Source organism: Daucus carota, chromosome 1, assembly GCF_001625215.2.
Source record: "Daucus carota subsp. sativus chromosome 1, DH1 v3.0, whole genome shotgun sequence".
In the NCBI taxonomy this organism is placed as follows: domain Eukaryota; kingdom Viridiplantae; phylum Streptophyta; class Magnoliopsida; order Apiales; family Apiaceae; genus Daucus; species Daucus carota.
In genome coordinates this window covers 26,400,814-26,419,763 of record NC_030381.2, presented here as the reverse complement: position 1 = coordinate 26,419,763, position 18,950 = coordinate 26,400,814, and the positions used below count along the sequence as shown (strand labels likewise).

The following is an 18,950-nucleotide window of genomic DNA, read 5'->3' as shown; positions in this document are numbered from 1 at the left end:
AAATATGGAAGAAACGAGTAAAGTTAGATGGAAAGTGGGTAAAATGGTGAGACAGAGACTCACATATTTTTTAATAATAAATTTGAGATAGTGGAGTAAAATAGTGAATGTAATAATATTTTTATTATTATATAATGGAGATAGTCACATGGTGGGAGAATGTAGTTGATATAGTAGTGTTTTAAAAGTTGTTATTTTAAAGATGTTAGAAATGATGAGACATGCTAAAAAAAAGCCATATAAAATTGATTGGGACGCAGGGAGTAAATTTTCACCATCAATCTCAATCACATGCTCCTGTCATCTTTGTATTTCTTCCAACTCAAATTATACTTTTAAACACAAATAACTTTTTATTTCTTTGTGTATATATAATTCTATCTCTTTGTTTCCCTTTCCTCTTTTCCTGCACCTTCTCTATTCCTCTCTCTTTTCTCTTCATCTTGATTAATGGTGATTTTGGTCTCATTCTATGATGATTTGCATGGTTAAACTAGATGGGTAATAAATAAATTTTGATGCCATTGATTAGATACTGAGAAAAGAGAGAGTGATACGAAAGGGGATATGGAGTTTATTAGGATTAGAGAATTAATGGACCTTTGGTTTGAAATTCGAAGCTCTCGTGTTGCTCTTATTGGTGGGAATCACACTTCTGCCAGGTTCTGCTCTCGTTAAGGTTCTTGATTCTTACCCGTTGGTATTTTATTTTTCTTGATCTTTGAAAAATTTGATCTTGTGGGTAGTTGTTAATTAGGCCAATTCTACAATTAGTAGTGTTTTCTTGAGGAAATCTTGATTGGAGCTTGGTTATTTGGTGATGGATTTGGCTCGAGGAGTTCGAGCTAAGAGCAAGATGAATCCGAAAGGTTTGAATGGTGGTGAAGATATTGGTCATTATGATAGCTTTGTGATTATCAATTTGCCTGATTCGGTTGTTTTGCGGGTTGTGTCAAGGTCATTGTTGTTGGCCATTTTCATTCTCACATTGCCTTTGATTGGTTATATTTCGGGGAGGTTGTCCAGTGAGAATGTGTTTGATATCACGGGTTTTGAATCTTTTCCTGAGATCTTTCAAGATTTGGCTAATGAGGGCCTTGTTAAGATGGGACAGAAGGGTTTGATTTTGAGTTCTGGCGTTGGTCGTCCTGTGGAGAATTTGCAGTTCTTGTATAATAATGACATTGAGTTGGTTGTCGAATCTGATTTGGATGGCAAGAGCTCGTTCCCGGATGAGTCTTTTGACATTGTTTTCTCGTTGAGCTTGAAGGACTCTAAAAAGTTGGTTGATAGGATTCTGAGGGTTGATGGCATTGTTGTAATGGGATTGGACAATGGTTCTGCACATGAATTTCAACGCGACTCAAATTACAAAGTAATGTATCTTCGGAGATTTGATGTCACTGTGCTGGCAATGAGAAAGACTGATCATATGAATCAGGCACAATATTTTGGAGTAACGCGCAAGCTTTTTGAGTGGATGCCTGAGTCTAAGAAAGATGCATTGAGCGGTCTAGAAAATGTGTGGCTCGAGCCCCCACGAAAAGAATTGGCAAAATCTAACAAGCTGAGGAAATTCAGATATCTTCCTGATTTAACAGGGGACTCACTTGAAAATTACCCCCGCAGAATATTCATCACTGATGAAAGCACTAGATCTGTTGAATGGTTCGAGAAGAATTATCCGACAAAGAATCAGGATTTCCAGATCTACAATTTGGACACTAACATGAACAATGAGGAGACCAAAAGAAAAGGAGTGAAAAATGAAGCTCCTTCTACTACTGAGGCATCAGACTGGATGGTAAATAATGTGAAGGACGAAGACTACGTGGTGATGAAAGCAGAGGCAGAAATTGTCGAGAAGATGATGATTAAGAAGACAATAAGTCTGGTCGACGAACTCTTTCTCGAGTGTAAGAACCAATGGCAAGATGGTAGTAAAAGCAAGAGAGCTTATTGGCAGTGCTTGACCCTGTACGGACAATTAAGAGACAAGGGTATCGCAGTTCATCAATGGCTGAATTAATCGTGAGAAATAAAGAGGCAGTTTATGTGTAATCTTGTTATTGCAAAAATAATAATAATGCATCATGCAAGAGTCATAAAGACTTTTTATTTCTAAGCCTTTTCATCATATCAGTGTGCTATATAATTACATGTAATTCTTCTCTCAATGTGTGTGGTATGAGAGGAGATCCTCCACAGAACCCGGCGAAATCTGTTCCAGCTTTAGCCCTTGTAGTTCTTTGAGGTTTATGTTGACTAATAAAAAATGTTGCTGCTGTTATACTTGTGTAAAAACTCCAGAGTCTATTATTTGTTCATTATCTGTTGGAGTTCATGCATGGTTATAAATTACAATGATGTAATTTATCCATCAAGGTACTGTTGTATCTATCTTCATCTCATTTTTTAATATCAACCCAAACATAATGTATCGAGGGAAAATGACAGAATCAAATAAGAAAGTGTAACTAGGTCTCATATGTCACCTTCCAAAGGGGAAAAGGACATGGCTCAAATATCACTTCGAAACGTGACTTCATCCGATGTTTTATGAAAAGGCAACTCCGTCTTGTATTTATTTTTATTTATTTTTTTAAAATAATCAAAACGCAACTTCAATTTGTACTTTAAGATGTCGAGACGCAATTTCAAATTGTGTTAGTGTTTTTAAATGTCAAAATGCAACTTCGTCCAGTGTTCTGCTTAATAGAATATTTTTTTATTTTTTTTTCAAATTTCTTGTAAACATAACTTGAAGCTCTGTTTTGGAGGAAAACGTAACTTCGTGTTGCGTCTTGATTAGAAATGAAAAAGCAATTTGAAGTTGTGTTTTGAAGGGACAGTGGAGACCTTATTTTTATATAATGACATTTGAAACATCTGTTATATATCTAATAGAACAATTTTGAATAAATTAATTCAATATGACTAATATACCCTTTGTTTATTACACATATTTTAATATATATATAAAGGTTATTATTGACATTTAATACTAACGTATTTATTATACATTAATGTCTAAGCAATGTATTTATTATACATTAATGTCTAAGCATTAATATACATTAATCATAACATGATCATTATTTGGAATTATTTTAATATTATACATATAAATAATATATATCTAATCATTTTTAAAATTTTAAATTTTCCCCACAAAATTTGTAAATTTTAATATTCTGCCTGATTTTTGACTGATTAATCCAGTTTTGATCAATTAATTATCAATTTAATCAAATTTTACCAAATCGTATTAAAAATTCGTCTGGTTATCGATTATTCAGTTAATCGGCCGATTTGTAGAATCTTTAATTATTGTGATTTAATAAAATTATATATATGATTTTTTAACTATACGACAAAGACTCTGATTCGACAAGAATCTTATTTTTTTATCAAATTTTCAATAATTTTAGGTGAATGATAATTAAATTATATAATAAAATTTAAATAGTGTATATTTTTTTTATATTTGTATTTTAATAATTATCATCATAGTGAGGTTATATGTACATTTATACATCAAGATAATATGATTTAAAATACAAGTAAATATAAAATTTAAATTATTTTTATAATACAAATAATCTCAATTTTCAAAAAAATGAAGAAAGGATATAACAATATTTCAAAAAAATAATTTAAAACTACCAGTGCAAAACACGGGTTAGGAAGCTACTTATGTATTAAAATAGTGACATTGAGGACCTTTTCTAGATTGAAAACAGAGATACTAAACTATATAGAAGAATCTCCAAGAGATTAACTATATAATACTCGAAGTTATAATTTTTGATGAATATATTATAAAAATTCACATCAATAGATTTTCATTTTTTAATCATCCCATTCTAAACACAATTTGAAATAAAAATCTAACCCACATGTTTTGGTGTTTTGGAAGAATTGCTCATTTTACTTATTCATCATAGTTTTCATGTATCTTCTTATATAAAATTTAGGCGAACTCATATTTAGTAATTATTATCTCATACTTTATTTTTTACATAAAACTTTCTTATGATTTTTCATTCTATTCTCTTGTAATTCTATCCATTCAAGTGAATACAACCATTCCTCCCATAAATAGGTCATGACTAACCATTTCTTATTTTGTTTTTAATAATTAAGTACTCATCACTTTTCATATTTTTTAAATGGAATAATTGGGTAAAAAGTCACTCAACCCATGACCCACCAACATGCAGTTGAGTCATTGAACTAGAATAGCTGGTAAATGAATCACATAACTAGATTTAATATGCTATTTAGTCATTAAACATTAAAAAGTTTGCACAACCGTTCAATTTTATTTGACTTAAACAAAAAATGTTAGTATAGTTGGGTTTTTACGGTTATGCAATTTTTTACTAGTTCAGTGACCCAACGCCAAGCGGGGTCAGTTCGATTATGTATTAGCTTATTAACCTGTTTTATATTCTTTATTTAGTACAAATATGTACTTATTTTCAAAAAATTTATATATTGTCATTTTTTTTTCTAATGATATGGACTTATTTGTGAGTAATAAGATAAGTCAAACGAAGTCGTTTGAATCAGATATCCATTTAAATAAAATGCCCTATTTAGTTCAAACCCAATCTTTTTGATAAAATAATCATCATATTTTTACGAAATTATAATAGCGACCTCATGAATTCAAAATTGTGAAGGTATTTTTTCAAAAAACTGACATTTTTTTCACTATTATAAATTTTAAAAAATTATAGAAGCACACCCATGAGATTTAAAAATATGAAAGTAGTTTTTAAAAAAAGTGACAATTTTCACCATTATAAATTTTACGAAATTTTAAAAATGTCCCCTCAAAATTTAAAAATATGAAGGTACCTTTACAAAAAACCGATGTTTTTTCACTATTGTAAATTTTATGAAATTATAGAATTTCACCCATAAAATTTGAATTTTACAAAATTATAAAAGTGCCCCCCATAAAGTTTGAAAATAATGATATTTTTTAAAAATTTGACATTTTCATCTGTTTCGTCCATCTTATTAACGTAACTAAAGGCAGTTATCTATGTAATATCTGAAGTTTGAAATTTTGTCATAATTATTATAGACCTAATTTGTCTATATATTATTGTTGGTTTTAGTTAAATATTGTGTGATAGTCGGTATGTGAGTACATTTGTTTCGTAGATTATGTGTCCTTCTTTCTGTGATTCCGAGGACGGAATCCGTTTAAGGAGGGTAGATTGTAATGACTCGGATTTTTTTTTAAAATCTATTTATTATTATAAAAGTGATTTTCTTCAAGGAAGGGAATAAGATTTAATATTTTATTCCAGTTTAATTAAATCAAAATTTTATATTTTAAACTCCGAGTTATTGTGTTGTTGGTATATAATTGTTTCCAAAAAAAAAAAAAAAATGAGTTTCATATATTATTTTGAAAAATTCTAAATGATTATTATGTGATTATATTCTCGAGAGTCGGTGTATTTTATTTCTATTGGATTGTTGAGTTGTGTTATCGATTTGCATTTGTTATGGATTTTATACTGATTTAATTATATAAAATAGTGTATTGCATATAAAATCATTTTTATCGCTTTATAATTCTATTAAATATTTTTAGAGGTATATAGAATTCATAAAACGATATTTTGATAATTCTCCAGCTCTAAATAATTTTCCGTATAGATTAAAGTGGGGTCTTTCTATTTATTTCAAAAATGATTCAAAAATCATGAAAATCATATTTTATTAGTTTTTAATTATTTTAAGATTTTAAAAATTATTTTGGTATTTATCTGGATTATTTTATCTGCGAGTTGTTCGTTAATTTGTTAAATTCGGTTCGGTACCAGGCCAGCCAGCAGAGGGACACGTATCCTTTACTCCGATACGTGTCATCACAGGATGAATCAGTTTATATAAACTGAATTATTTTGTTTTTCTTTTAAATCTCTCTGCTCTCTCCCTTTCTCACTGTTTCTCTCATTTTTCTCTCTCTCGACCACTCTCTCCCCAGGTTCCCTCTCTCGCTCATCTCCCACTCTCATCTCTCTTTCTCTCTAATCTCTCTCACCCTCACACACCTCTCGCCTGAATCTCCCTCCACTGGCCAAGTCTCTCTCTCGCCGTCTCTCTCCGCGCGGCTCTTACTCCGGCGAACCACCACTTCCTCAGCCGTTCTTCACCTCTCCCTGGGTCTCTCTCGCCGCCGTCAGCCACCAGACTCGGCATCTCTCTCTTGCTCTGGTTTCTCTCCCTCGATTTCCCTGTTTTTTCCCCCTTGTTTCGCTGCTGTGTTGCGTGTATATACGCGTGTATTTTGTGCGTGTAAGAGTGTGTGCAGCGTGTGTATACTGTGTATTCGAGTGTGTGTGTCGGGTGAGTTCGTGTGGGGCCGAGTTGGCCGTGTGTTGATTGCTGGGCTGTGTAAATTATGCGGGTGGCTCGAGTCTTGATATGGATTTCTCGATACGCTTTTATTTATTATTTCGGTTGTTGGGTCATTTGATTGAGTATCGAGTTTAATTATTAGTTGTAAAGTAAGTTGTTTGGATTGATTGCAGGCTTGATTGTGACTGTCGGTGTCGATATGATATCGACTGGTAGTCCGACAAATAGAGGAGGTGCTGCCCGATTTTCAAATAAAATTTAGATTTTTAAATTATACGGGAGTGTATCCTATAATTATCGGACTATTAATCGAATTTATATAGTTACTGATTCGTGATATTTCTATAAAATCTATAAATAATATTTATGTGATTTGTTAGTAATAGCAGTAATACATAGCATTATTATTGATCTTAATGTGTGAAACTGTGTTTACTTGGTAATTTTAGGATGTCGAATATTAATAAATATTAGTATTATTCTTTATTATTATTATTACTTGCACTAGTAGTAATAATAGTAAATAATAATATTAATAATATAAATATGCGATATCTTAAATAGTTATAGTGCTATGCTTATTTAATTCAACTTGTATATATTTGATTTGAATAGTATCTAAATTGAGTATTATGATAAGTGGTAAGTAAATGTATGGAAATATGTGATACCTGCTAAGTGCTACGTGTTAAATGTCAGAGTGTTATTCTTGATAGTATAATGTATTAATATTGAATTACTTTCTGTTTTAAAGGTAAGCTGTTAGTTTCTTTCAATCATTATGTGTTTAGGTGCCGCATGTCTGGGCGGATTATTTATCATTATGTGTTAGGTGCCGCATGTCGGGGCGGGTACTTTTCTTATGTGATTTACTGCATGTCGAGGCAGATTTTCTTTATGTTAGTATTTTATTTGGTTAAAGAGCTTGATTGGATTGATTTGAAAACAGGGGGATAGTCCTATTTACGAATAGGTCATGCCGAATTTTCCGTAGAAATATTAACTTAAGACGTGTTCTCGTGTTAAATAATATTCTGAGTGGGTTTTAAGTTATAAAACTATAATGTGTGCAACTTGTTATGTGCTATATAATGTGCCGTGTATATATATATCGCGAAAGGGTAGAAATAGGATAGTCGTTTCGGAAGGATACTAAAGTAGTATCTTTTTGCTTATAATAGGATCGAGCATTGAAGGCGTGATACCAAGCAAAGGCAAGAAAAGGGGAGAGTTGTATAGCGGTTCTGTAGTTACGGATTGTTCGAGACGAGTAGAACCAGACGTTGGGGATCAAGACTGAAGTTAGATAAGATTTCGTATCAAGCTGCAGCAACCGCATGAGCGCCATAACAGAAAATCAGGAATAGTTGAGGGTGATGTCTTGAGAAAGCAGAATAAGATAAGAATGTTAGCTAAGAGTGTATAAGCTAAGGACCAAAGGCAAGTATTCACATTCCTCTCTTGTATATTTGAAAGTGCAAGTATCCCTATCTTCACTTATTGTTCAAGTGAAATTTTCTTCAAATCCTATTATGCAAGTATCTTGAAACCTTCTTTTAGATATATTGCAAGTACTCTGGAACTTCCTTGATATATTGCAAGTACCCCTGACAATACTCTTGCTGGTTCAGATTACATATATGGATAATGTAGAGCAAGAATGCATGTCTTTGTCAAATGATTCAGATACTAAATGTTTTAAGTACGTATTCCCCTGTTTCTATGGATTTAATATCTTTTAAATTGTTTTAGGGGAATAGTAACTTGTGAATATCTATCCCGGATGAGATTCAAATTCTGAAAATGTTTACTGATTATCATTGCTAAACCTGTGATATAATACTTTGAGACATGGTATTGATTCATGAATACCATGTAATGATTTTGAGAATGGGATGGATACAAATCAAATTGGAAACTGGAAATGGATCAGATATTCTTTTGGAGCTGCGTAAGAGGTCCGTTATTCGGTAACGGCCCAGCATGGTGGCGTAAGAGGCTAGTGTGGTTGTGTACACTGTGAAACCACCTAGTCCAGCGTCTAAAGACCTAGCTAGTCTTTAGGTTCCGGAACATTATTTCGTGATGGCCGACTAGAGCCGTCCGGTGTTGATAGACTGATCAGCTATCTTCACCTGTTAGCGTCCAATATATCTGATATTCGTTTTAAGATAAAAACCTGTTATGGCATGCTAGTGATGAAATTTTGAAACTAAAACTTATGATTATCACATTTTTGAGCATGCTAATAAAAGTTGATTTCCAGTTTTCTTATATCAATGATGGTTACTGCTTTATACTCAAAGCATGCATGATTGCTATGCTCTTGCTCTTATAAACTGTTTTACGATCATATATCTTGTTTATTCATATTGGTACTGCTGAGCATTTGATAACTTACCCTTGCAAACTACCTTCATACAACTATTTTACTACAAGAACTTGCTGAGCATCTGAAGTTTGAAATTTTGTCATAATTATTATAGACCTAATTTGTCTATATATTATTGTTGGTTTTAGTTAAATATTGTGTGATAGTCGGTATGTGAGTACATTTGTTTCGTAGATTATGTGTCCTTCTTTCTGTGATTCCGAGGACGGAATCCGTTTAAGGAGGGTAGATTGTAATGACTCGGATTTTTTTTAAAATCTATTTATTATTATAAAAGTGATTTTCTTCAAGGAAGGGAATAAGATTTAATATTTTATTCCAGTTTAATTAAATCAAAATTTTATATTTTAAACTCCGAGTTATTGTGTTGTTGGTATATAATTGTTTCCTCAAAAAAAAATGAGTTTCATATATTATTTTGAAAAATTCTAAATGATTATTATGTGATTATATTCTCGAGAGTCGGTGTATTTTATTTCTATTGGATTGTTGAGTTGTGTTATCGATTTGCATTTGTTATGGATTTTATACTGATTTAATTATATAAAATAGTGTATTGCATATAAAATCATTTTTATCGCTTTATAATTCTATTAAATATTTTTAGAGGTTTATAGAATTCATAAAACGATATTTTGATAATTCTTCAGCTCTAAATAATTTTCCGTATAGATTAAAGTGGGGTCTTTCTATTTATTTCAAAAATGATTCAAAAATCATGAAAATCATATTTTATTAGTTTTTAATTATTTTAAGATTTTAAAAATTATTTTGGTATTTATCTGGATTATTTTATCTGCGAGTTGTTCGTTAATTTGTTAAATTCGGTTCGGTACCAGGCCAGCCAGCAGAGGGACACGTATCCTTTACTCCGATACGTGTCATCACAGGACGAATCAGTTTATATAAACTGAATTATTTTGTTTTTCTTTTAAATCTCTCTGCTCTCTCCCTTTCTCACTGTTTCTCTCATTTTTCTCTCTCTCGACCACTCTCTCCCCAGGTTCCCTCTCTCGCTCATCTCCCACTCTCATCTCTCTTTCTCTCTAATCTCTCTCACCCTCACACACCTCTCGCCTGAATCTCCCTCCACTGGCCAAGTCTCTCTCTCGCCGTCTCTCTCCGCGCGGCTCTTACTCCGGCGAACCACCACTTCCTCAGCCGTTCTTCACCTCTCCCTGGGTCTCTCTCGCCGCCGTCAGCCACCAGACTCGGCATCTCTCTCTTGCTCTGGTTTCTCTCCCTCGATTTCCCTGTTTTTTCCCCCTTGTTTCGCTGCTGTGTTGCGTGTATATACGCGTGTATTTTGTGCGTGTAAGAGTGTGTGCAGCGTGTGTATACTGTGTATTCGAGTGTGTGTGTCGGGTGAGTTCGTGTGGGGCCGAGTTGGCCGTGTGTTGATTGCTGGGCTGTGTAAATTATGCGGGTGGCTCGAGTCTTGATATGGATTTCTCGATACGCTTTTATTTATTATTTCGGTTGTTGGGTCATTTGATTGAGTATCGAGTTTAATTATTAGTTGTAAAGTAAGTTGTTTGGATTGATTGCAGGCTTGATTGTGACTGTTGGTGTCGATATGATATCGACTGGTAGTCCGACAAATAGAGGAGGTGCTGCCCGATTTTCAAATAAAATTTAGATTTTTAAATTATACGGGAGTGTATCCTATAATTATCGGACTATTAATCGAATTTATATAGTTACTGATTCGTGATATTTCTATAAAATCTATAAATAATATTTATGTGATTTGTTAGTAATAGCAGTAATACATAGCATTATTATTGATCTTAATGTGTGAAACTGTGTTTACTTGGTAATTTTAGGATGTCGAATATTAATAAATATTAGTATTATTCTTTATTATTATTATTACTTGCACTAGTAGTAATAATAGTAAATAATAATATTAATAATATAAATATGCGATATCTTAAATAGTTATAGTGCTATGCTTATTTAATTCAACTTGTATATATTTGATTTGAATAGTATCTAAATTGAGTATTATGATAAGTGGTAAGTAAATGTATGGAAATATGTGATACCTGCTAAGTGCTACGTGTTAAATGTCAGAGTGTTATTCTTGATAGTATAATGAATAAATATTGAATTACTTTCTGTTTTAAAGCTAAGCTGTTAGTTTCTTTCAATCATTATGTGTTTAGGTGCCGCATGTCTGGGCGGATTATTTATCATTATGTGTTAGGTGCCGCATGTCGGGGCGGGTACTTTTCTTATGTGATTTACTGCATGTCGAGGCAGATTTTCTTTATGTTAGTATTTTATTTGGTTAAAGAGCTTGATTGGATTGATTTGAAAACAGGGGGATAGTCCTATTTACGAATAGGTCATGCCGAATTTTCCGTAGAAATATTAACTTAAGACGCGTTCTCGTGTTAAATAATATTCTGAGTGGGTTTTAAGTTATAAAACTATAATATGTGCAACTTGTTATGTGCTATATAATGTGTTGTGTATATATATATCGCGAAAGGGTAGAAATAGGATAGTCGTTTCGGAAGGATACTAAAGTAGTATCTTTTTGCTTATAATAGGATCGAGCATTGAAGGCGTGATACCAAGCAAAGGCAAGAAAAGGGGAGAGTTGTATAGCGGTTCTGTAGTTACGGATTGTTCGAGACGAGTAGAACCAGACGTTGGGGATCAAGACTGAAGTTAGATAAGATTTCGTATCAAGCTGCAGCAACCGCATGAGCGCCATAACAGAAAATCAGGAATAGTTGAGGGTGATGTCTTGAGAAAGCAGAATAAGATAAGAATGTTAGCTAAGAGTGTATAAGCTAAGGACCAAAGGCAAGTATTCACATTCCTCTCTTGTATATTTGAAAGTGCAAGTATCCCTATCTTCACTTATTGTTCAAGTGAAATTTTCTTCAAATCCTATTATGCAAGTATCTTGAAACCTTCTTTTAGATATATTGCAAGTACTCTGGAACTTCCTTGATATATTGCAAGTACCCCTGACAATACTCTTGCTGGTTCAGATTACATATATGGATAATGTAGAGCAAGAATGCATGTCTTTGTCAAATGATTCAGATATTAAATGTTTTAAGTACGTATTCCCTGTTTCTATGGATTTAATATCTTTTAAATTGTTTTAGGGGAATAGTAACTTGTGAATATCTATCCCGGATGAGATTCAAATTCTGAAAATGTTTAGTGATTATCATTGCTAAACCTGTGATATAATTCTTTGAGACATGGTATTGATTCATGAATACCATGTAATGATTTTGAAAATGGGATGGATACAAATCAAATTGGAAACTGGAAATGGATCAGATATTCTTTTGGAGCTGCGTAAGAGGTCCGTTATTCGGTAACGGCCCAGCATGGTGGCGTAAGAGGCTAGTGTGGTTGTGTACACTGTGAAACCACCTAGTCCAGCGTCTAAAGACCTAGCTAGTCTTTAGGTTCCGGAACATTATTTCGTGATGGCCGACTAGAGCCGTCCGGTGTTGATAGACTGATCAGCTATCTTCACCTGTTAGCGTCCAATATATCTGATATTCGTTTTAAGATAAAAACCTGTTATGGCATGCTAGTGATGAAATTTTGAAACTAAAACTTATGATTATCACATTTTTGAGCATGCTAATAAAAGTTGATTTCCAGTTTTCTTATATCAATGATGGTTACTGCTTTATACTCAAAGCATGCATGATTGCTATGCTCTTGCTCTTATAAACTGTTTTACGATCATATATCTTGTTTATTCATATTGGTACTGCTGAGCATTTGATAACTTACACTTGCAAACTACCTTCATACAACTATTTTACTACAAAAACTTGCTGAGCATTTTAGCTCATCCTTGCTTTTCAACTCTAAACCTTTCAGCTAAGGCTAGAGATGGATTATCTGATTAGGCTGCGCATGAGAGTGATGCTAAGCGGCAAGGATTCTAAGTGGTTAAGTTATACATCAGAGATGAGGTTGGTTGATTCTAATTTCAATACTGTAACCTGGATGCGATCCTGTTTTAGGGGGTTAAAGTGGTTTCTTTTAAATCTGTTATTAAAACTTTCAGGTTTTAAATTATTTGGTTTCGGAAATTCAAGTTTTTAAAAAGTGTTTTGAAAAGGTTTTTGCTGGCAACGTTAGAATCCATTTTCGAAAGTGTTTTGGTTTTAAATTGTATTTTCATTTACACGTGGCACCAGATCCAGACCCCCGGATCTGAGGGCTGTCACAGTTGGTATCAGAGCTACAGGTTTCAAAGTATTGAAATTAGAATGTAGGTTGTGATAAGAGTGTGTTTAGTGAAACCTCACATAGAGATAAGTCAAGGTTCTGGGTTATAGTCTTTGTTGATTGAACTGAGATTGAGGTTAGAGTAATGATTCTGAGTAATCATTTTGGGAGTTTCCACGTCAAGAACTAATGAGTTAGGATCTCAGGAGAAACATAATTAGATACCTTTAGTTTCCAATCTTCCAAAACTTGAGAGGGATTTTCTGAGTAACCAGTTCCAGCTAGACTCGTGGATTAACTTGTCTAGTCTGGAATGTTCCTTACTATCTTTGCCACTTCTAGAATGTTGGGTAGAGGTTAATTCATTATTTTATAGAGTGATAAAAGGAGTATGAGATTTGATCGATCATTGTGAGAAGCCAAGTGTATAGTTCCCGATTTGAGAATTATATAGAAAGAGTGGTAGGCTACTCGATATAGTATTATGAGTAGGTTAAAAAGCCAACGCTCTACACTGCTGATTTTACAAAGCTGGATATGACTTCTGACAGTACCAAGCTCGACAGGTTTTCGACCTAACGTGGATATTGGTGATGGGATCTACGAAGGCGAATATAAGTTAATAATAATATTTATCGTAGAATCGAAACGAGTTATCAGAATCGATCGAGAAGACATATGTGATAGCCTTGGCAATACCATCCTCATTATTGATTCTATTGAGCATTTTCACAGTCAGTGAATTGTTCTAATATCTCTTCTATAGAGACATTCATGAAGTCCTTTTGTCAATATTTGTATCTTTGAAAGCAATCCAATTTCGACTCCTAAGGTTCGTATTAAAGATTCATTTATTAAAAGTCAATCATTGTTGGTTGATTTTGAAATTTTCATATTTTCCACTCTAACTGAGATGAACAACCCTACTATAGGGGACACAAGGACTATCTGTCTGTGTGATAGAGGTTTGATGGGACGCCATCACTTGTGTGTGTTGTGATTACAAGAAGGCTGATAACCTTTAGTAGTGTCTAATATGGGCGCCAACACTAAGTTTGTTGGATCATATTGATCTCTCAGTCACTCGTTTATTCAGATGAAACCAATTTTGAAAAGATTTTTGTTCAATGGCCAAATTCTCAAAGATTCATTCCGAAAAGTTAATTCTGCATTTGCGAAAATTTTTAAGATTCCTACTACCTTAAAAGTTGAGGGTATGCCAAGGATTAGTCAAAAGTGGACAACGATACGATATTAAGAAGCGTGTACGTTTAGTTCTTTTCGCGGATTCCGAGGGCGGAATCCTTATAAGGGGAGTAGAATGTAATATCTGAAGTTTGAAATTTTGTCATAATTATTATAGACCTAATTTGTCTATATATTATTGTTGGTTTTAGTTAAATATTGTGTGATAGTCGGTATGTGAGTACATTTGTTTCGTAGATTATGTGTCCTTCTTTCTGTGATTCCGAGGACGGAATCCGTTTAAGGAGGGTAGATTGTAATGACTCGGATTTTTTTTTAAAATCTATTTATTATTATAAAAGTGATTTTCTTCAAGGAAGGGAATAAGATTTAATATTTTATTCCAGTTTAATTAAATCAAAATTTTATATTTTAAACTCCGAGTTATTGTGTTGTTGGTATATAATTGTTTCCAAAAAAAAAAAAAAATGAGTTTCATATATTATTTTGAAAAATTCTAAATGATTATTATGTGATTATATTCTCGAGAGTCGGTGTATTTTATTTCTATTGGATTGTTGAGTTGTGTTATCGATTTGCATTTGTTATGGATTTTATACTGATTTAATTATATAAAATAGTGTATTGCATATAAAATCATTTTTATCGCTTTATAATTCTATTAAATATTTTTAGAGGTATATAGAATTCATAAAACGATATTTTGATAATTCTCCAGCTCTAAATAATTTTCCGTATAGATTAAAGTGGGGTCTTTCTATTTATTTCAAAAATGATTCAAAAATCATGAAAATCATATTTTATTAGTTTTTAATTATTTTAAGATTTTAAAAATTATTTTGGTATTTATCTGGATTATTTTATCTGCGAGTTGTTCGTTAATTTGTTAAATTCGGTTCGGTACCAGGCCAGCCAGCAGAGGGACACGTATCCTTTACTCCGATACGTGTCATCACAGGATGAATCAGTTTATATAAACTGAATTATTTTGTTTTTCTTTTAAATCTCTCTGCTCTCTCCCTTTCTCACTGTTTCTCTCATTTTTCTCTCTCTCGACCACTCTCTCCCCAGGTTCCCTCTCTCGCTCATCTCCCACTCTCATCTCTCTTTCTCTCTAATCTCTCTCACCCTCACACACCTCTCGCCTGAATCTCCCTCCACTGGCCAAGTCTCTCTCTCGCCGTCTCTCTCCGCGCGGCTCTTACTCCGGCGAACCACCACTTCCTCAGCCGTTCTTCACCTCTCCCTGGGTCTCTCTCGCTGCCGTCAGCCACCAGACTCGGCATCTCTCTCTTGCTCTGGTTTCTCTCCCTCGATTTCCCTGTTTTTTCCCCCTTGTTTCGCTGCTGTGTTGCGTGTATATACGCGTGTATTTTGTGCGTGTAAGAGTGTGTGCAGCGTGTGTATACTGTGTATTCGAGTGTGTGTGTCGGGTGAGTTCGTGTGGGGCCGAGTTGGCCGTGTGTTGATTGCTGGGCTGTGTAAATTATGCGGGTGGCTCGAGTCTTGATATGGATTTCTCGATACGCTTTTATTTATTATTTCGGTTGTTGGGTCATTTGATTGAGTATCGAGTTTAATTATTAGTTGTAAAGTAAGTTGTTTGGATTGATTGCAGGCTTGATTGTGACTGTCGGTGTCGATATGATATCGACTGGTAGTCCGACAAATAGAGGAGGTGCTGCCCGATTTTCAAATAAAATTTAGATTTTTAAATTATACGGGAGTGTATCCTATAATTATCGGACTATTAATCGAATTTATATAGTTACTGATTCGTGATATTTCTATAAAATCTATAAATAATATTTATGTGATTTGTTAGTAATAGCAGTAATACATAGCATTATTATTGATCTTAATGTGTGAAACTGTGTTTACTTGGTAATTTTAGGATGTCGAATATTAATAAATATTAGTATTATTCTTTATTATTATTATTACTTGCACTAGTAGTAATAATAGTAAATAATAATATTAATAATATAAATATGCGATATCTTAAATAGTTATAGTGCTATGCTTATTTAATTCAACTTGTATATATTTGATTTGAATAGTATCTAAATTGAGTATTATGATAAGTGGTAAGTAAATGTATGGAAATATGTGATACCTGCTAAGTGCTACGTGTTAAATGTCAGAGTGTTATTCTTGATAGTATAATGTATTAATATTGAATTACTTTCTGTTTTAAAGGTAAGCTGTTAGTTTCTTTCAATCATTATGTGTTTAGGTGCCGCATGTCTGGGCGGATTATTTATCATTATGTGTTAGGTGCCGCATGTCGGGGCGGGTACTTTTCTTATGTGATTTACTGCATGTCGAGGCAGATTTTCTTTATGTTAGTATTTTATTTGGTTAAAGAGCTTGATTGGATTGATTTGAAAACAGGGGGATAGTCCTATTTACGAATAGGTCATGCCGAATTTTCCGTAGAAATATTAACTTAAGACGCGTTCTCGTGTTAAATAATATTCTGAGTGGGTTTTAAGTTATAAAACTATAATGTGTGCAACTTGTTATGTGCTATATAATGTGTTGTGTATATATATATCGCGAAAGGGTAGAAATAGGATAGTCGTTTCGGAAGGATACTAAAGTAGTATCTTTTTGCTTATAATAGGATCGAGCATTGAAGGCGTGATACCAAGCAAAGGCAAGAAAAGGGGAGAGTTGTATAGCGGTTCTGTAGTTACGGATTGTTCGAGACGAGTAGAACCAGACGTTGGGGATCAAGACTGAAGTTAGATAAGATTTCGTATCAAGCTGCAGCAACCGCATGAGCGCCATAACAGAAAATCAGGAATAGTTGAGGGTGATGTCTTGAGAAAGCAGAATAAGATAAGAATGTTAGCTAAGAGTGTATAAGCTAAGGACCAAAGGCAAGTATTCACATTCCTCTCTTGTATATTTGAAAGTGCAAGTATCCCTATCTTCACTTATTGTTCAAGTGAAATTTTCTTCAAATCCTATTATGCAAGTATCTTGAAACCTTCTTTTAGATATATTGCAAGTACTCTGGAACTTCCTTGATATATTGCAAGTACCCCTGACAATACTCTTGCTGGTTCAGATTACATATATGGATAATGTAGAGCAAGAATGCATGTCTTTGTCAAATGATTCAGATACTAAATGTTTTAAGTACGTATTCCCCTGTTTCTATGGATTTAATATCTTTTAAATTGTTTTAGGGGAATAGTAACTTGTGAATATCTATCCCGGATGAGATTCAAATTCTGAAAATGTTTACTGATTATCATTGCTAAACCTGTGATATAATACTTTGAGACATGGTATTGATTCATGAATACCATGTAATGATTTTGAGAATGGGATGGATACAAATCAAATTGGAAACTGGAAATGGATCAGATATTCTTTTGGAGCTGCGTAAGAGGTCCGTTATTCGGTAACGGCCCAGCATGGTGGCGTAAGAGGCTAGTGTGGTTGTGTACACTGTGAAACCACCTAGTCCAGCGTCTAAAGACCTAGCTAGTCTTTAGGTTCCGGAACATTATTTCGTGATGGCCGACTAGAGCCGTCCGGTGTTGATAGACTGATCAGCTATCTTCACCTGTTAGCGTCCAATATATCTGATATTCGTTTTAAGATAAAAACCTGTTATGGCATGCTAGTGATGAAATTTTGAAACTAAAACTTATGATTATCACATTTTTGAGCATGCTAATAAAAGTTGATTTCCAGTTTTCTTATATCAATGATGGTTACTGCTTTATACTCAAAGCATGCATGATTGCTATGCTCTTGCTCTTATAAACTGTTTTACGATCATATATCTTGTTTATTCATATTGGTACTGCTGAGCATTTGATAACTTACCCTTGCAAACTACCTTCATACAACTATTTTACTACAAGAACTTGCTGAGCATTTTAGCTCATCCTTGCTTTTCAACTCTAAACCTTTCAGCTAAGGCTAGAGATGGATTATCTGATTAGGCTGCGCATGAGAGTGATGCTAAGCGGCAAGGATTCTAAGTGGTTAAGTTATACATCAGAGATGAGGTTGGTTGATTCTAATTTCAATACTGTAACCTGGATGCGATCCTGTTTTAGGGGGTTAAAGTGGTTTCTTTTAAATCTGTTATTAAAACTTTCAGGTTTTAAATTATTTGGTTTCGGAAATTCAAGTTTTTAAAAAGTGTTTTGAAAAGGTTTTTGCTGGCAACGTTAGAATCCATTTTCGAAAGTGTTTTTAAAAGGTTTTGTTGGTTTTAAATTGTATTTTCATTTACACGTGGCACCAGATCCAGACCCCCGGATCTGAGGGCTGTCACAATCTAAATGCAAGTTTTTTATAAGTTCAGTTAGTTGACCACAAGTTTTTTGAGTTCTGTAACCCAACTACCAGGTTGGCCATGAGTTAGAATGATTTTTTAGCATAGTAATCCTTTTTAAATTATCTTTTTATCAATAGTTTTAATTTAATATTATTTAAGGATTAGTTTTCTCTTGATTGCGACCCTTATAATAATAATGTGGAACATAAATATGAATTATCATCAAAATTATCGATTACTATTTTTAAGAAATTAAATTATTTATGATATATTTGATAACCTGCTCAAGGCACTCTTGGATGCTATAACGTGTCTTGTGTGGTACAAAGAATTTAGGACAAAATTAAAGGACCGAATAAGATGGTCCATTGCCATAACCCCTGGTGGCCGCATGTACTATACTGTCGTCTGTCGGCGACAGAGGTGAAATGTGCAATA

General features: G+C 33.5%; 1 protein-coding gene and 1 long non-coding RNA gene across 3 annotated transcripts; both read left to right on the top strand.

Moving 5' to 3' along the window:
- The first annotated feature begins 820 nt into the window (after positions 1-820).
- Positions 821-2,029, top strand: LOC108220015 (uncharacterized). Its single transcript, XM_017393650.1, has one exon. It carries the CDS (start codon positions 821-823, stop codon positions 2,027-2,029), a length of 1,209 nt encoding a protein of 402 aa, XP_017249139.1.
- A 3,076-nt stretch (positions 2,030-5,105) lies between these two features.
- Positions 5,106-18,685, top strand: LOC135152918 (uncharacterized). 2 transcript variants are annotated; one of them, XR_010292206.1, is made up of 7 exons: positions 5,106-6,243; positions 7,569-7,827; positions 11,338-11,596; positions 12,647-12,741; positions 12,970-15,507; positions 16,833-17,091; positions 18,143-18,685. It is a non-coding gene; the product is annotated as an uncharacterized LOC135152918 (long non-coding RNA). The 2 variants fall into 2 exon arrangements; XR_010292205.1 differs by having other exon boundaries at positions 5,130-6,243; positions 7,569-10,012.
- The last annotated feature ends 265 nt before the right edge of the window (positions 18,686-18,950 follow it).

Bases quoted from the DNA above. Each gene is read 5' to 3' on its own strand.
- LOC108220015 (XM_017393650.1), top strand. From the start codon at position 821: ATGGATTTGGCTCGAGGAGTTCGAGCTAAGAGCAAGATGAATCCGAAA.